Raw genomic sequence first — 19,529 nt, forward strand, 5'->3', positions numbered from 1 at the left:
CTTGCTAGCAAACATTAAATGGATCTTTTCAACATCTTTTGAATTTATTCATTTTATAGGCTTGTTTATGAAGATGAATCCCTAGCTACTAAAGGCAGGCCCTCAGAAAATAAATGTGACAGATTAAAAGACAAAGGGGATAAGGCAAGGTGGATTCAGTTTTGAGGTATTTCAGGTGAATGGGCCAATGTGGCTTAGAGTAAAACAAAGGCAAAAACGACCAGGCTTGTCAGATGATTCAATCACCAACATACTTACCTTTGAAGCATACGGATCCACATTAAAAGCCGGGAGTGATGGTTCCTGCATGTGATCCTTGAGCTGAGGTGGCAGAGACAGGAGGATACCTGGGGCTTTGAGGCCAGCCTAACTAACTAGCAAGTCCAGACTGCTTTCTCAGAGAAAACCAGGGAGACAGCTCCAAGCAGCACACTCTCTGAAATCCCCTTCTAACTGTGCCTGTGATGACTGGTTTTGATTGACAGCTTGACTGGGTTAAGAAAACCAAGGGCAATTGTAAATCTCTTTTTCACGAGTCTGAAAGGGCACTCCCAAAGGGTTTGAGGCAGGGGGGACCTGTCCTGAAGGTGGGTTGCAACATCCCATGGACTAGTATCCCAGAATGAATGAAAAGAGGAAAAGAGGGAGGTGAACAGAGCATCAAGTTTTCCTGCATCCAGAGAAGTGGGCAAGCAGCCTCAGGGTCCCATGGTCACAGCCAACAACCAGCTACTCCACCATCAAACCTTCCCTGCTACAGACTGTGCCTCAACCATGAGTCAAAGCAAACCCTTTCTCCCTCAGGTGGCTTCTTCTCAAGTGAAAAGAAAAGAAAATAATATAATGCCTCCCTTAGGTACTAATTATAAATTGAATTTTAAGGATGTACTCCAGGTACAAATCGTTAAATAACAAGCATTAAATAGTCCAGTGTGGTCTAGACACAATAAACCACCCTAAACTGTCCTCTAAAATTACACCGAATTCTGACAACCACACCTACCTCTGTGGCTGTTCAAGCCCCCCACAAAGGGCCACAAAGAACACTGTTGCTTCCTGTAACCCAGATACTAAAACTGTCACTTTTTAAACTTTATTTACTTCTCTACTTCCCAGCTGGGGAGACAGCTAAGTGGTAGAATATTTGCCTGACATGCTCAAGGCCTGTTTCAAATCACGAACATTATACAAAAAAAAAGAAAAAGAAAAAGATATTTAGTATCAATGCAGCCCCCAAATTAAGCATCCAAGGCTATTGATTGTCAGAATTTTAGTATTAATGAGCAAACAGACACCAACACGTACGCCATACTGCTCTGTGGCAAGTACTGGATATTGTTGAATAAATAAGTCTAGTGGAGCAGCTAAGTTGGACAGATAAAAGGACAAATTGTGACCTAGGTTAGAGGTAGTGTATGGACAGAAACAATTAGCAGTCACAACAAAGAGCCCCCAGATCCCAAGCTAAAATACAGGCTGGCTATTTGAATCTGAATTTTGTTTTAGATTTTATTCCTCTTTCCTAAGGACTTTCTCAGCTGAAAACCATAGTGAGAGCACAGAAGAAATGATAAAAGAAAGAGACATGAGACCCCAGGGGAACACAACATGGAGGAACTCAAACGGTGTCTCTGTGTGTGTGTGTGTGTGTGTGTGTGTGTGTGTGTGTCTGTCTGTCTGTCTGTCTGTCTGTCTGTCTGTCTGTGTCTGACTGTGTCGGTGTGCCCATGTGGTGTGCCCATGTCTCTCTCTCTCTCTGTCTCTCTGTCTCTCTCTCTCTCTGTCTCTGTGTGTGTGTGTGTGTGTGTGTGTGTGTGTGTGTGTCTGTCTGTCTGTCTGTCTGTCTGTCTGTCTGTCTGTGTCTGACTGTGTCGGTGTGCCCATGTGGTGTGCCCATGTCTCTCTCTCTCTCTGTCTCTCTTCTCTCTCTCTCTCTCTCTCTCTCTGTGTGTGTGTGTGTGTGTGTGTGTGTGTGTGTGTGTGTATCTGTGTCTGTGTGAGTTTGTCTCTGTGTGTATGTGTCTGTCTGTGTGAGTGAGCATCCACATCACAATCAGGTAAGGAAGGCTGATCTCACAGCAGAGAAGAAAAGTCCCCTTACAAGTACAGAGTACAGAAGGAGGGAGAACAAGCCAGAGGTTAACTCACTGGAATGAAGTCAACACAGGCAGTAAGGGTTGGGAGACTAAATCAAGGATATGGATATGGGCATGGCTACTAGTTAGATAGTCACAGGGAGGAGCACCAACCAAACCAACAGAGACAAAAATTAGTTGAGTAAATAAATAACCTAGAGTAAGAAGGAACAGCTCCTAGGAAATCTGAGCTCCTAGGAAATCTTACCAGACAAGAGGAGTGGGACAGACCAGAAGTTCTCACGTACACGGGACCTACAAGTGGCTAAGCAGAACCACGGAAAGGCATTCTTAACAGTTCTGTAATCTCTCTGGATGTCCAGGTGCTTCTAAATCTAGAGATGAAGCCTTAGGCAGGGAGGGCCTTGAACCTCACCAGAGCAGAGAATACCACACAAAGCAGGTCTGGGACCCCAGCACGCATTTGGATCAACTTAGAGTGCCCTAAGTTCTGGTGAAGGCTTGTGGGGGTGTCCTGAATGCTGTGAATGTATGTTTTCTGAGAATTACAGATTATAGTTATCATGCTTCTTATACCTAATGATGTTAGTCAGGTTCTCTATGTGCTCAGGTGTGTACCCAACACAGATATTTGATTTTCAAAAACTTCAAAGACCTACAGAATATGGCATTTAAATGTTTTAATAATTTAGAACTCTGCTGACATGAGACACAATTGCTCCCGACAGTATCAACCTATTCCCAAGAGTATGGTGGGCACCAATGACACTCCATTTGGAGTTCATTTTCTTCTTTGAAATACTGGTCTGATGGGGCATGTCCTGTAGGCTGTGAATATATGTTTGTAAGGAGCATGTAAAGAGACAGGCAGAAGCCTGGTTGGAAGGAGATTAGAGAAGGGAACATAGGCCTGACTACTACAGATGACAAGGAATGAAAGTGTGCTTGTGTGGCGGAATTCGATAAGCAAGGTATTTAAGGACTGAGAAGCAGAGCCCACCATAACTGTGTGAAGGACACATCCTAGAACTCTCCTCTGCCTGAGAAGCCAGTCCACTCAGCTGAGAACTGCCTGATCCGGTACCAGACATCAAAGAACAGAGACCTCAATGAACTCAAAGCTTGAATCCAAAGGAATCTCGAGGCATAGCGAGCCATGGCCCTGTGCCTAACAGGTACCCTGGTTGTGAGGCTAGTGGCTATGGCCCCTAGGACTTTGCCTCTGCTTGTGTGCATTGCTCTGATATAAGTGTGAAGTAAAATATATACTCAAAACCAACTTGCTGAGTCTGTCATCATTCCTCCTGGGTTGTAAGTGCTTGTGACAATGTCTTTCTTATTGGTTGATGGATAAACACTGATTAGCCAGTAGCCAGGCAAGAAGTACAGGCAGGGCTACTAGATGAGGAGAATTCTGAGGAGAGGACATAGAGAGAAGCCACCAGGCAGATGCCATGTAGCTACTGGGAAGATAGAACTCAAGGCATTCTCTGCTAAGTCAAAAAAACTGAACAGATTCCCTCCCAAACTTGCAGTACACAGAGACCTAAGCTAAGAGACACAGCAAGGGCCCAGAGGGCCACATGCAGTTGCTTTCCCAAGCCAGTCCTATTCTAAAAGACATCAATTATACCCCAAACTTCCCAGAGTCAGGTGACCTCAGACACCAAAAAAGACAGTAAGGGAAATGTTAAAATGTAAGTGAATTTGCATTTTATTTATCTTTCTCTGAGTTCATCTGTCATATACCAACAAAAATTGAACAAATACTGCTTAACATTCTACTTTTAAAAGATTAAAAAAAGTACAAAGGAGTGGCTTAAAGACCAACGTATTGTCTTTCCACAGTGAGCTTGCCAGTATCACCAGGGGAACTAGTTAGCCATATTTACCAAATAAGGCAAGTTTATTCAATGCCTGGAATCGTTCTACAGTGAGCTCACTCTGTGTCTCACTAGGTTTCTACGGTCCTCAGAGGTCATACTCATGGCTCCAACAGAGTCAGTAAATCAGCACGTTCTTTGCAGACGTGGAAGGCATGTCTCAGGAGAGCACTCAGTTTCTCTTCTGATCACTCCTGTCTATGTATAGAAGTATAAGAGGCAAAATACACTCCAACTGCACATCAGTAAAGAGCTAAATTAAACAAAATTGGTGAGAGCTGTTGTCTCCTGTGAGTACAAATGACAAACTTTACCTGATGTCTCTTGCTGTATTTACCAGCTGCAAACTTTGCTCATTTTCCACAAATGAGTCTATGCACACATGTCCACAAACTTCAAATTTTCTGACTAACAAATGAATCTACTCATGTCCTCCATTCCAAAGAAACATTTTCCCATCTTAACTGTTTCTGTATAGAAAAGTGGTGCACACTGTTTAAAACACACTGTATCTATTAAATCTATGGCAAGAACTACCATTTTCTTAGCTAAAATTCATGGTACTGGGAAGAGAGTTGTCCAGTATATTTGGCAATTCTGGTTGAGATCTGAGACACGAATCTACAAAAGCGAGTGGTTTTCACTTGACTGCTTCAAGACAAACTGTTCTTCATCATTTTCTCTTATAAACTGTCTGTACCAGACCGAACCCACAAACACCAAACTGAAGTTTGTTTCAGAGGAAAGAGTTTCATGAAAATAAATAAAACAGTAAGAAGGAAATTCGGTGTTTGTGTTACAAATGTGAGCTGTAACCACCAGTGTGCAAGGTCATACCCAAGATAGTCTTTCTAGCAATGCTGGGGTTCCCAAGATTAAACAGCCATGGCTCAAGTACAGTGAATATTGCTCAAAGGTACTGGTGTGGGAAGCTTGGTTCCAGTCTGGTGGAGTTGAGAGAGGGTAGAACGTTTAAAGGGTGGGGGGTGCTTAGGTCTTCAAAGGAATTAATGGGGCTGAGAGTGTAGCTCAGTGGTCAGAGTGCTTGACCAATGACATCCTGGGTTCAGTCATGATGTCAGTCTGGGTTCAGCCAGAAAGGCATAAACTTGGCATGGTGGCAGACATTAGCACTCCAGACAGAGACAGAGCAATCAAAAGTTCAAGGTCATCCTTGGCTACATAGTGAGTTTCAGGCCAGCCTGGGTTACACAAGACTCTGCCTCAGAAAGGGGCAGGAAGCAAAGGGAATGATGTCTGTTCGCTTTGTTAGGAGAGCAGGACTTTGCACATTGGTGGTTATAGCTCATCAAGTGTGGTGCAGGTACCTCTCCTGAATTTCATTCTTTGTAGGCCACATGCTGTCTTATACAGCTATGCAACTTGGCTAATAGAATGGGAAAAGTATAAAAAACTTAAACAAATGGATGATAGTGGATTCCACAAGGGTTTTGTTGATGTATAGTAAATCTAACTTTCATGTAATTTGCATGTGATATAAAACACTATTCTTTAAATTATAACAAAATTGAGAAATGTACTAACTGTTCACAGCTCATAGACCATACAAACACAGGCAATTTGTTTGGCCTACAGTGTTCCACCTTTTCCTTAAAACATGAAATTCATATTTGTAATCATCCCAGGAAACATGGGGGAAAGCTGTCCTGAGGAAAAGAGAGAGCAGCCATCCAGGTCCATCACACAGATATTTGCTATGGCTGAGAAGGAAAAGGCACAGCCATACCCCAGAGGACACAGATGTTTGCTCTATATGTCATACTCTCTTTGGGAATTTGCTGAACGGATTCGAGGAGTAGGAGATAGTGCAATACAATCTTTGAAAAGGCAGCTATAGATTCAATCCTGAATGTCTCCCAAAGGCCCACTCTACATTTGGTCCCACACTCCTGAAAAAACGGGAGCCTTAAGGGACTGGCCACTGGAGGTGTGTCCTTGAAGGGGACTCCAGACCCTTCCCCCTTTCTTTTTATCTACCTTGCCCCAATTCATCTTCCTGGGCATGTTAAAGTGGGCACCTTCCTCTGCTACCCACCCTTTATTTGTTATGTGTGTTGCAGGACCAAAGGCAATGGAGCAAAGTGGCTGATTACAAACTGAACTCTGAAGACACAAGCAAAACTAAATCACAAGGGGAAGGCTGAGCTCAGGCACTTGTTACAGTAACAGGAACTATGGCACTGTAGAGACCAATGCAGACATACAAAGCAATACAGTGACGACAAGGGCTGCATGGCCAGTGCAGAGGTGGGAAAAGGTGACACCTAAGGAGACCTGAGATCCAATGTCAACCGCAAGGAAGACAGGGGAGTCCAGAGGTCTGGGATTCACTGGAAGCTGGACAGTGATAGTGCAAGGGCAACCATGCCATGAAACAAGCCTGAGTGGTCTTCTGCCTGCACCTGCACACTCATACACTCACTTACATGTAACATGCACACACACACACACACACACACACACACACACACACACACACACAAAGCTCTGGCCAAGGGCTTATTCATTCCATGGATTATATGACACTGACATTTAGTTTCTAACAGTAAAAAGGAAAAGTCCATCCCAAGGACTAACAGCAATATTCAGTTAGCATACATACTTGATAAATTAAGATGCAAACCATAGTTTTTAATGTAGTTCATATTTTTAAAACTCCCAAACAAGAACAAAGCTCTAATTACTCTGGTGTGCAGGAAGCTGCTCAGACACACTACAAAAGCTCTGCACATGACAGTTCCTCATTTCTCAGTCCTCTGCTTCACCTCGGACATTAGTTCCTCTTTGCACTGACTGGGAATTTTCTTTCAGCATTTGTTTTTGTTTTTGCTGTCGTTTGTGAGACATAGTCTTGAACTCACTGAAGATAAGTCTTGCCTTGAAAATTCCGTTCTTCTTGTGTCTCCCTCTTGAATGCCAGCATGTTCTATCTCACCCAGGACTCTGCCAGTCTCACACCTGCACCTGTTATGTGCCAAAACTCCACAGGCCTTTGCCAGCCTCCACTGGTCATGCAGAATGGATTTGTTCTTCCCTCTGTGCTTAGACAGCACCAATGCTGCTCCACCACAACTCTTTGATTTGTTTTATTTCTTTTCTTATAGAGTGAGCACATGGAGGATGGCAATATGGGACATCTGTGTATTCTTGGGACTGGGCAACTTGCCAGATTTTTGTCTTTTAGAGTGAATACACTGAGGACAGCAACACTGGAAGTCTGTGCATCTTGGGGTAGAGCAACATGTCGCCATGAAACAGCTTGGTAGTAACAAAGTTTCAATGTCTAGGATAGACAGCAGCATGCTAATAAAATTTCCAATGACTCCAAAACTGGGAAAGGACGACAGCCTGGACATGATCACATCTATCTACTGAAAGGTCTCAGGACTTTGGAATAATGAAACTAAAATTTTATAAGAATCTCACCAAAATCTCTACTAAGCAAGGGATGAAAGGGCCCTAACTTAAAAGTTTCCAATATTCTAGTTACGGGACAAATGGCAGTACATGGACACTTGTTTATTTTATTTTGGTTCATGTGTGCACACATGGGTTTAATGAGTGTGATTGTATGTGCATAACTATGCATAAAGAGGCCAGAAGTCAATCTGTGGAGTGTTTAGTTCCCATTGAAGCAAAGATTCAAGCTTGGCCAGGCATGGTAGTGCACACCTTTAATCCCAGCAGTCGGGATGCAATCACAGGCCTATGTCTTTGAGTTTGAGGCAAGCCTGATCTACATGGTGAACTCTAGGCTGGGTAGAGGTATATGGTGGGACAATGTCTCAAAACAAAGCAAACAAAGATTTAAAATTTTGTTACCATTTACCAAGCTTCTCTCCTAGAATTACCAAAACTAGGTTTGTTACCAAAAATGACTTAATTACAAGAAAACAAGTTTGATGTCCATCCAAGCGCTGACCACTGAAGAATGTGAATAAACTTAATATATGGCAATATTTCTCAAGATCTCACAACACAAATATCACTATGACATCAACAAGACTCTCCACTATATCTATTAGTCAACTATAATTTATATATGGCACATGGAAATGGTTCTAGCATTTCCAAAAAATATGTATTAGACCCAAAAATGGATCATAAGGATAAAGAAAAATAAAACTGGTGGGAACATGTAAACATTCCTAGGCATTGGAATTCAGCCACTGACATAAAGCAACATTCATAGGAAAAATAGTGGTAATTCCATCTATAATTTAGGTTCAATTAAATCATAATATGAGCATCTAAATTATTTTCTCACTTAAGCTGAAAATTGTTTAGCAGGGGCTTTGGGTGATACCCCACTCAGAACATTAGCTTCATAGATGTTCCTGCTTTGTCATTGGCTGATACAACATATTAGGGCATGGTATCTTTTTCAACTTATTATTTGATGTCTTTGTGTGTTAATTTTCATGCATGTATGTATACCACATATATTCCAGTGCCCTTGTAGGCTGGAAGAGAAAGCTGGGTCTGTAGACCTACTACAGCCCTGGTTGTGTAGATGTCTTTGGCCCCTGTTACCACCAAGGGTTGTGAGGAGTCCTGGGGATTGAGGCTGCCACAGGTGATCAATTAGGTGACCAAGGGCCACGTCACAACAAGGATTCTCCCGATCTGATTGGCCTGGACTGTCATCCAGGGCCATGGAGTCATCAGACTTGATCTGAGCCCTGGGGTCATGTGTAAGTCTATGGCCCTACTGTAGCCAGGGCCTATGTTGATGTCCATTGTGCCTGTCACCATCAGGGGTCTTGTGGATGGCCAGGATCTGGGCCCCCATCTGAGGGCAACCCCTCTGGCTGGGGTGATGCCAGCCTTAGTGATCTACTCTGCCACCAAGGACTATGGCACCATCCAGGTCCAGGTTATTTCTAAGGACCATGTTTTAGTCAGTGGTCCTTTAGAGGCTAGTGTCTGTGATGATGTCCATGGCCCAAGTCATCACCAAGGGCCACAATGATGCCTGGGTTCTGGGTCACCAACTGTGGCCATGGTGGCAACTACGGGAAGTGCCACAGCTGGGGCCATGATGATCTGAGTAGACTACACTGCTACCAGTGACCATGGTGTCAACCAGCCTGAGTTGTTACCAGGGGATATGTTTGGGTCTGTGACCCTACTGCAGCTAGAGTCTGTGTTGATGTATACAGTGCCTAATACCATCGGGAGTCATACTGATGCCTGGGGCTGGGGCCACCACCTAGAGTTTATTTGGGGCCCAAGAGCTCCACTGCAGCTGGAGTGATGCTGTCTTTAATGGCCTGCAATACCATCTGGGGCCTCACATTCAGAGTATGCTCTCCTGGCAAAAGATACACCCAGAGCTGGAGAGATGAAGGTCAATAAGGTTTGATTCTCTTGCAAGAGAGGATCATGCTAGGTGGCTCACAACCATCACAACCAGCTCCTGGGATCTGATGCCCTCCTCTGTCCTCTATGGACACTGCACTTACATGCACATACACACACAGAGAGACCCACACTCAGGCATATCATTTAAAACAAAATAAAATCTTAAAAAATGACAAAGAGAATTGTAGGTACATTCAAAATGCTACTAAATGATTTATTATCTGACACGATGTTGTCACTGGTGGAGCAGCCACTGGGCAGTCATAAACAGCACAAAAAACCATCCCAGACCCGGACCTATGGGGCTGTTGACTACAGGCGAAAATGCAAGAAGTGAGCTGCGGAACCCGTACTCTGACTCATAAACCATCTCCTTCCTTATTACTGTCATCTTGTGTCCCAGACTGTCCACTACACTACACAAACAACTCAAATGGTGAACAAAAGCTTTACCATTGAGGAAATCTACAATTCTCCAAGATCACCTGAAGCCATTTATATACAGAAGACAACAGAGCAGATCACAGCCGTTTTATCAGAGAGGATTCTGTGTCTGTAACAGAATTCTGACAGTTCTGCCTGCATTTTTCTTCTTGATACTACAAAGTAAAGTAACACGAGCAAGGCACATTTAAAAATAGTAAGCAAATGTTCAGAGGCAGAAGTACACCCTTCTTCAGGCGGAACAAAGGGATGTTTGTGCTCTGTTACAACCTTCAACATGAAATCAATGTAAGAGAACGGAGTTAGGCTTTGCAGTGACTACTGCTGCATTGTTTATTTCTGTACTAAAATCACAGAAGCATGTTCACATGACTTCCATTAAAATCTTTCAAAAATGAAAAACAGCGTCTTAAAAAGCTTTTCTCAAAGAAATGAAAGCAGCTTCCAACTTCTATGGCCACTATTTCTCAAGTTGCTCTTATCTAGAAAAAAAAAAGTTAGTGTTCAGCACCTACTGTGTGCTGGGAATTCCAGAGACCAGCAAGGGAATCAGATTAACTACCTGGTTTTCAAGTGAGTAGGTTTGGCCACATCTAAGACGTCTTTGTAATTGAGATGTATTTTACATAATAATTTATTTGCTAATAGTAAATAAAATTGAATATCTCACAAAAGTCTTTTTCTGAAGAGCAGTATGGGATCCTGGAAGAGTCAAAACACTGCTGGTATGGGGAATAAGTTTTTGTCTTCACTGCACCAACATGGGGGTGCTGAATGAGAAATGAGCCCTGGGCCTCCTTAAAGTCACTTCTGTTTCAAAAATGTGTGACAATTATAACTATCCATTCTATCTTTGTAAAATGTGTTGTTGACTAAGAACTCAGATGCATCCAGATGCAGTGGCAGACACCTTTCATGCCAGCTCTCAGGAGCTAAAGCAAGGGGACTTACAGAGGTCATGGTCTGCCTGGAACCAAATCAGGAATCAGACCAATCTGGAGAGCACAGCAAGATGCTGTCTGGAAAAAAAGGAGAAGTGCAGAACTTTGTCTACCCTCACAATCAGGAACAGGACTTGAGAGGACTTGAGTGGCTTTGCCTTGCCTCCGTTGCCTCTGGAATCAAGGAGATTTCCAGCACTGTCAAGGACATACATGAGTCGTTTTATTTCAAAAGTGCTACCAAAGGCTACAATTCAACTCGCTCTGTGAGAACATTATTCTAGATGCATCCATACACTGGGGATTCTCATAGTAATTGTTCTGAATACCTACTTTCAGTTCATGTTTGCAGAATTTAAACCAGCAATGCGATGAGATAAGTTAAACCAAACATTCAATCCTGCCCAGCAGCCTACAATAGAACTCAATTCTTTTTATACTATTAGACCAAGGACCTTCCAATAAATACATCCGTGACAAGATAAGGCTTCTAATCTCCAGCTACTCAAAAAAAAAAATAGCAGGCCCCATCTCCTGTCCTGTCCTCTAGTTCAATCACCCATCATTAATCTCTCGAAGGCACAGCCTGTCTCCTTCGTCAACTGGAACTCACTAAGAGGCTCACTTTGCACAGCGGAGGATCAGGTATCTCAAAGCTCCACAAAGCACATGACAGAATGAACACAAGTCTGTGGTTGGGGCTCTGGTCCACTTCAGCTGAACAGTATCATCTGGCTGTGAAGCCAAAGACACTTGATTCAGCGATTTCCACTCCTGTTGGGGGAGAGGCGATGGGAAGCTGACTGCCTTGTGAGATTCTAGGCTCATCCATATCCTGGTCTTCCCATACTGGCTGGTTAATTGACCCCAAATGCTTGTGGGAAATTCCACTGGACAGACTGAAAAGTTTCAGAGTCCTTTGGACAATTAGGTTTACATACCAAATAAGCCTTCAAATAAACAGGCAGTGAAGCAAAGCAACAAGTAGGACAAACACCCCCACATATGTTTGCTTCACACTCCCGAAAGAAAACAAATGCATAATACACGTCAGAAAAGGACACTTGCTTCTAGTTCACTTTTCCCCTTCCTGAAGTTCCCTTAGCAATTCAGAAGTAAACACACCAGGCACATGAAATAGAATCAGTGTTATAGACAACCAAGTATTCTGCTCACATTTAACAGCCCAGCCAGTGGATAACGGCATAATATCATAATTTCCTCTTCTGTATCTCAGGTGTTCTGTCCAGTGATTGAGAAGTTCATATAACAAAACAGCGGGTATTCCTACTCCTGCTTCAACAGCCTCAGCTAACATCAGCCTTCCTGGAGAAAGCAGCGATTCACAACAACTGAAATTACTTTTTGCACAATGGACTGAGTAAATGTGAAATATGCTAGACCTAGGAGGGAATACTTCATGGGGCTCCTTAATCCAGTTACAGAAGCATCCCTGAAGCTGTGGAGGCCTTACAGTGGAAAAACGGCTGTACTCCAGGTCCACACCACTGATGTCCACTCCTAGCACCGTTACACATCATCCTTCCACTTTTGGGTCCCAATCGTTAGTGCACTCTCTGTGACTTTAGTGTCTGTTGTCCACCAAGTTGTAAGGGACACTGGGTAAGGAGCATGACTCTCTTTTTACATCTGTGGTCTTTAATCTTATCAAATACTAGACTTGCCACATAGGCAACTGTGAGAATAGTAAATATTTGCTGAGTTAATTAACAGAAGGGGTTCTGATTCATTCTTCATGTGAAATCTGATCTAAACTGGTGGAGATGCGTGCGCAATGCTCTAATTCAAGACAAAACCTGATGACTTATTATGGGAAATAAGGCTAAGAACTATTCAGACCTATGAAAAGGGAAAATGTCCCTTGTGGATGAGAAAAGAACATTGGAAAGGGGCATGAATGAGGAAGTCTGCTTCCTGATGCTGCCATATGAGATAAGTCACTAGCAGGATGTCAAAATGGAGAGGGTAAGCATTGAGCAAGAGTGTGGACACTCTGGGGCATTTGGAGGAAGGCAAGCTAACATCCATGTCTGCAATGATTTGTAGCAAGGAACCAACTTGTAGGAGATATTATTAGAATTACATATTCTGTTAAAACCACAACTACTGAAGGTCTCCTGAGAGGAAGCATGACAGGCTCCAACATGACAAGTTTTGTTGACAGGTTAAAATGAGGGTGTGCAGACCAGTCAGTAAGAAATTATATTATTCCAGCCAGAAGAAATGAAGGAGAGGAGAGAAAAATAATCCCACAGAAGAACAAACACTGCTGCTGGAATGGAGGGAGACGGTTGTCATTAATTGACTACATCAGAGTCCAACACAGATGAGAACATGGGCAAACAAGGGAGGGATAAGCTGAAGAGTTGGGGGGGGTAACATCATACACACGTCAAAAGTTGTCAAAGAATAAAATTTACAAAAAAGAGCAGAGTGATAGTGGATCCCAGTGAGATGGCTCATCGTGTAAAGGCACCTGCTGACAAGCCTAACTATCTGAGTTCAATGCCTGGGATCCACACAGAAGAAGAAGAGAACCAACTCCTGCCAGATGTCCTCAGATTTCCATATGCTCACTGTACTCTGTGTGTATGAATGTGCACAAATCAATAAATAAGAGGTAAATATGTGAATTTAAAAAATTAAAGAGAGTAGATTCAAGTAGTTTCAAAATTAGGTGCAGAAGTTTAGCCAGCTGATAATCAGTAAACAGTAATGCAAAGGCTTTCTGTCAAAAATATTTAGTTTTTCCCACAAAACATTCATCATGAAAAACATTACAAAGAATAATAAAAGTTCTTGATGGAATTTTTAGTACATAGCAAACCTAATTTTATTTTATTTCCAGTAAGGACAATGCCTCCTTTAATTTTTCAAACTCTCCTACTCCAGTCTTCAAAAGTGTGTATTCCCTACCATTGCAGGGCATGAGAAGCCCATGTAATACACAGACATGCTCTCTACTCAGGAGAAGACTGCTGTTTAGTTTTTAAAGGAACTCCAGCTTTGTAACAGGCTATCTAAAAAAGAAAAGTTTAAAATGATGTCATTTTAAGCATACAAAATATTTTAATAGGTCATTCTAACTTCAAAACGTTAACAACTGATGTTATATCACCTTTAATTATCAAGAGAATATATAAAGCATAAGAAAAAGTCACACTTACTTTAGCTGCACCGATCTGTTCTTTTCGAAATTTCTCAAGTGGTGCAATTAATACATCATTAGCATTTTGGATCTGAAAATAAAAATGTACATATATTAAATTCTGTATAATTTCATGTCAATAATACCAAAAATGATTTCCTCCCTTCAGCGTATGGAATGCAATTTTTGTTCTCTAATCTGTTTCTATAAAAAAACATCTTACATTTTGTAAGGTACTTTTTTAATCTGATAGCAGAATGGGTTTCTCTGTGATTTCACTTAATACTAACAACAATGTGGATAATATGAAAATAAGTACTTCTTTTACTGAAACTGTTAATTGCATGTTTATATTTCTTCTAAGTTTAACTAAGAAAAGGGCATCTTGGGTATTAAATTGAATTTAGAAATTACAAATGCAAAGTAAATTAAATTTACATTTAATTACACTGGTGTAATGTCTCCACTTTGAGCATCATCCTAAAATTGGCATAGCTCTTCAGTTTGCCATTAGGCTGTTAGATTCCCACAGGTACAAAATAAAATAAGGCTCAATTTCTCTAACTTAATGAGTTTCCTTGCACTTGGGATTTGCCTGAAGGCTCTTGTATTTCCACCCAAACTAAAACAGTACTTGATTTCATTTCAACAAAGAGTGCTTTGTCTCCATGTTCCAAGAGGGTCACTTGAACTCTAAAACAGATAATCTTCCAACGGTAGATGGGCAAGAAAACTGCAAGCATCAGGAATTGGACAAACAGAGACGAAAATTTCTAAGGGTGACACTATGTTGAAATAGACACATGCACATGTACACACACACACACACACACACACACCAACTTTTAGAAAGTCAGCAAGAGAAGAAGGACCTAGTAACAAGATGAATGATTTGTTCTCCCGCTGTAATGGCTTGGTATGACCTGTATGACCCACTCTATATGAAGCAAGTGAAAAGTTGAGGAAGTGAAACCCAGTTTTCAAACATGATAGCTTAAACACGTGGCTTTCCTGTTACAACTTTTCTGTAAGCATGAGATCACATGGTTTTTCCATAAGTTTTGGAATCATATATAAAATACCAATATAAGGTTTTCATTTTTAATTATTTCACTTATTTTCATAACTCTGGTTAGCCTCTATTTGAGTTACATTTGCTCACTTTTCTAAATAGTGTGTGTGTGTACTTTGGACACACAGGTACTATGGCGTTCATGTGTAGGTCAGATGACAATTTTGGGTGTTAGCCCTCAGCTTCACCTGTGTTTGAGATAGCTTTTTTCTTTTTCCTGACAGTGCACACTGACTAGCTGGCCTGTGAAGTTGTAGGAATTTTCCTGTCTGCACCTCCCATCTAACCTTAGCAGCGCTGAGATTACAGATGTGTGCCACCAAGTCCAGCTTTATGCAAATCCTGGGGATCTGAATTCAAGTAGTTACAGGTGTGCAGCAAGTGCTTTAACTACCCAGACACCAACCCAGGCGGAATTTTATTTTTAAATTCCATAATCTGAATGCACAAAGATAATGTACCAAACAGCAAAAACAAAATGCTGATGCTATCTCCCACAACCCTGGCATTATTCAACTTCAAAATCCTGTTTCCTGAGAGGATTGATTAAGGGGAGTAGACCCACCCTGAATGTGAGCAGCACAGCACCATCCCAGGGCTTGAAGTCAGCAACTAGGTAAAGTGAAACGGAAAGACCATGGGAGATCTTATTTCCTGTCTCTGGACCTTCCACACTACCCTTTTGCTTTTGGATTTGTCCTCTCTCTCCCTACCCTGCTCCAGAATCTTGTTCTGTGAAAGCGAAGCTGAGGGTGAAAACAACATCATGCAGCTCTTGCAGAGGATCCCAGTTTGACTCCCATTGCCATCACCAGGAGGCTCACAAGCACCTTTAACTCCAGCTCCAGGGGATCTGACTCCCTCTTCTTCCCTCTACAGACACCCACACATATACAAACTCACACAGAGATGGACATATGCATTAATAATTTTTAATAATTTTTAAAGGAAAAGGTACTAAACAAATGGGGGAGTGGGTGGTGGGGATAACAGCGGAGTGCTTGGGTAAGTGCCCTGTGGATGCCAAATGCTCATGAGTGCCCTCATGCACAGAGAGTAAAGCCATGGTCCACGAGAAGTGAAGTCAAACTCGCCAAAACTCATCTGGAATGTATCAAGAACTCAAGAGGTACACAGACCCAGCCTTGCTGGCATCTCAGCACAAAAACTGATAACACTGAGACTCCTTATTCTTCAACCTCTTAAAGTGTTTTAAAAGCCACAAGAGAAATAAGTACTTCTTTGAAATCACTAACATGAATTCGTCACATGGCAGTTTCTTAATACATATTTGCCTCTCCATCCTCTGAAGTTTCTTAAATTCCACAACTATTTAAAAGATGTTTATTTGAAGTAAATGAAACTCATATTAATTTAACAACATTATCAATCCAGTCATAACTTTGAGTATAATTTTTCCTTTAAATTATTGTAACTTTGTGGTATTTTTACATAGAGAGTTGGCTGTGCAATCAAACGGATCCTATTCACAATATGTGGATTTAAATTCAAGAGATTTGGATGCAATGGACAGCACTAAAGGACAGTAAGTGGTTTTACAATCAGTTTTGGCTATTTCTAACCCTGATCTTTGCATCTCTCTAGGGAACGCAGGGCTCTCCTTTCTGCACACGCATCAATCACATGTATGGAATTATCCAATTCTGTCATGATCTATGGATGAAACAAAGGAGACTTTAAAGTCATGGGAAAATTAAAAGGCACTGTTGCTCCTGCAGAGCAAAGAAAAATGGTGACCAACACAGCAAAATTCTATTTGTAAATTCCTGAAAGAGGGTGTGATTTGGGGGGAAGGGCAAAACTTACCATTACTTTGCTTAATGTAGAGAAATATAATTTTGGTCACATAGAGCTATTTCTCTCCATATTTATAAAAAAAAGAGAGAGAGGTGAAGAAGAACATGAAGAAGAAAGGGGGAAAGAGATGGGGAGGGAGGGTGAGAGGGATCTACTAAAATTCTTCCTCGACATGCAATCAAGTCACAGAGTTCAGGTGGATCTAGATTCCACATCTGTGAAATGTCTGATTTGGTATGACCTTTCAGGGGTATTTTAGGAAAAATATAAGAGCATATAAGAGCAATCTTAATACTATTGATAAATATTTATGATAACTTAAAGTCTTAAAAAATATCTTGGTGTTTTTTTCTTTTCTTTTTTTTTGGTTTTTTTTTTTTTTTTTTTTTTGGTTTTTTTTGAGACAAGGTTTCTCTGTGTAGCTTTGGAGCCTATCCTGGCACTCACTCTGGAGACCAGGCTGGCCTCGAACTCACAGAGATCCACCTGCCTCTGCCTCCCGAGTGCTGGGATTAAAGGTGTGCACCACCAATGCCCGGCTATCTTGGTGATTTTTGACAATTCATTTCTAATCGTTATTTATTACCTAAACCTTGGCTTTATCTTTAGAGCTCTTGGCTCATAATTAGCATTCAAAATAGTTTAAGAACGACTTCACTTATTTTCAGTAAAAGGGAAACAAATCAGATTTAAAAAAAAAAAGGCTCCAGTCCATGCCCTGTGTGAACTTGGTCAGTTCTCAGCTACAATCTGACACTATGCAAAATTGAACAAATTACTCAAACTCATTCTAATAAAGATGACAACAGGACTTCATTTCATAGCTTGCTTACAGAAATTAAATCTTTATATTTATGCCCAACATAAGTTTATTAAGATTTATAAAGCATTAACTCCTCCTATTAAATCCACTCTGCCATGGTGAGTTTTACAGAGCCCTGCATCTGTGGGGTAAATTGCATTAAACCAACCAGTAAAGTTTCTTGTTTTTATTTTTTGTTGCTTGAAGTGATTCTAATAATCAGCCACAGTGATAGTCAGTCATCTCTCAAAAGCAAAGGCTGCAGCTGTTTTTATGTGGTTAGAAGTAAAGAGTCTCCAAAAATGCTGTTATTCCTTTCCTTCACATGTACATGATACAATTTTCTATCGAATGTGGAAGTTCAAGTGTCATCCTGCATGAATGACTGTCCCTGGTTTTCACTGCTGGGAAGTTGTCTGTCAAACAAAAAAGTCATTGATCAGACAAGAACGGGCATATTCAGGGTGGTATGGCTGTAGACAAAAGAGTCATTGAATGAAAGGAATCTTAAAGATTCCTTAAAATTTTACTCGCCCCCCTCCCCCAGGAACTGGTTAAAAAACAGTGCTAATGGTTCTAGACACATCATTATCTAGCACGCCATTATCCTGCAACTTTCTAACTGATAAGATGTTATGACTTCAGACTTTCACAGACCCAAACTACTCACAGATAGGAAGCAAATCTATAAAGATGCTCTACAGTAAAGCCAGACAACCAGAGTAGCTGCTTGAGACAGCTATTAACAGATGATGCCATTTACAACAAGAAAACTCGAGTGTATGCACCTCACTGTAAAAGTAATATCCTGTGACGTTGTCAATATAGCCAATCAATGAAAAGAAGGCAGTTCATGCAGATATACTGTAGAGAGGATGAGGCACAATCAATGCTGAAGACATCTACGAATAGTCTCCCCGATGATAATAGACCCTTTTCCCACTGGGTATTGACGACTGGGAAAGTTCACAGCATTGGCAGGACACACCAGCATCCTTCTTCAGCTGTGTTCCAAAGCCTTCCCAGTTCTTCCTCCTCAGCATCTTGTAGGAAAGAGCCACTGGTGAGGTGTGAGTGTTGGGGGGCTACTCCAGAGCTTACCCCCAGGGTACCCACCAATTTCACTTTTTTTTCCTTTTCTTTTATTTTTTGTTGTTGTTTGACTGTTTTTGGTTTTGTTGTTTTTCAAGTCAGGGTTTCTCTGTGTAACAGCCCTGGCTGTCCTGGAACTTCCTTTGTAAAGCAGGCTGGCCTCAGACTCACAGAGATCCATCTGCCTGGAATTAAAGGCTGCACTGCCACCATTTCCCGGGTAAATTTATCTTTCTACCATTAAAACCTGCAACCCTTTCCTCAGTTATCAACCAAATCTATTGTACTTCTAAACCATAACTCAGAGATCAAAATTCATACAAGGCATGGAACAGAGCATATGGATTGACCTCAAAAATGAAATGTATTTTATTTTATGTCTTCTATTGTCAGCAAATGACTATGAAAAATCCTATCTATATCTTTAAAAAGAAAAGCTATGCAAGCTGTCTGGATACCACAGCTAGCCATTTATTTCCTCCTTCAATATAACTTGTTACTTCAATATTTGTATGTTAACTCTCCATGCTCAGGTCAGTGTTCCACCATGAACCCCAACACTGTGGATCTCAGCTGCTGAGCTCCAACTCAGATTTAAATTAATAGCATTGTTCATCTAACTCTATTTTTACAAGTGATGATACTCATTTCCTGCAAGAATATATTGAGAAAAGACATGAAAGCTTGGATAACCACGCTCATGAATCTACCCTTTTTCAAAAGATCGGCAAGGCTACACTCCATGTCCTGCCCTGTGTGAACTTGGTCAGTTCTCAGCCTACACCCTGACACCGAGCAATACTGAACACGTTATTCAGTCTAATGAA

General features: G+C 41.4%; 1 protein-coding gene across 3 annotated transcripts in view; it reads right to left on the reverse strand.

The window, feature by feature from the left end:
* Positions 1-19,529, reverse strand: part of Arhgap42 (Rho GTPase activating protein 42) — a 224,442-nt gene that overhangs the window by 74,169 nt on the left and 130,744 nt on the right. For all 3 annotated transcript variants that reach the window (XM_035444354.1, XM_035444353.1, XM_027415152.2), the window contains exon 4: positions 13,938-14,009. In XM_035444354.1, the coding sequence (XP_035300245.1) occupies positions 13,938-14,009 (72 nt within the window). The remainder of the gene's footprint in view (positions 1-13,937; positions 14,010-19,529) is intronic.

The sequence above is a fragment of the Cricetulus griseus genome, chromosome 4 (genome assembly GCF_003668045.3).
Source record: "Cricetulus griseus strain 17A/GY chromosome 4, alternate assembly CriGri-PICRH-1.0, whole genome shotgun sequence".
Taxonomy (NCBI): domain Eukaryota; kingdom Metazoa; phylum Chordata; class Mammalia; order Rodentia; family Cricetidae; genus Cricetulus; species Cricetulus griseus.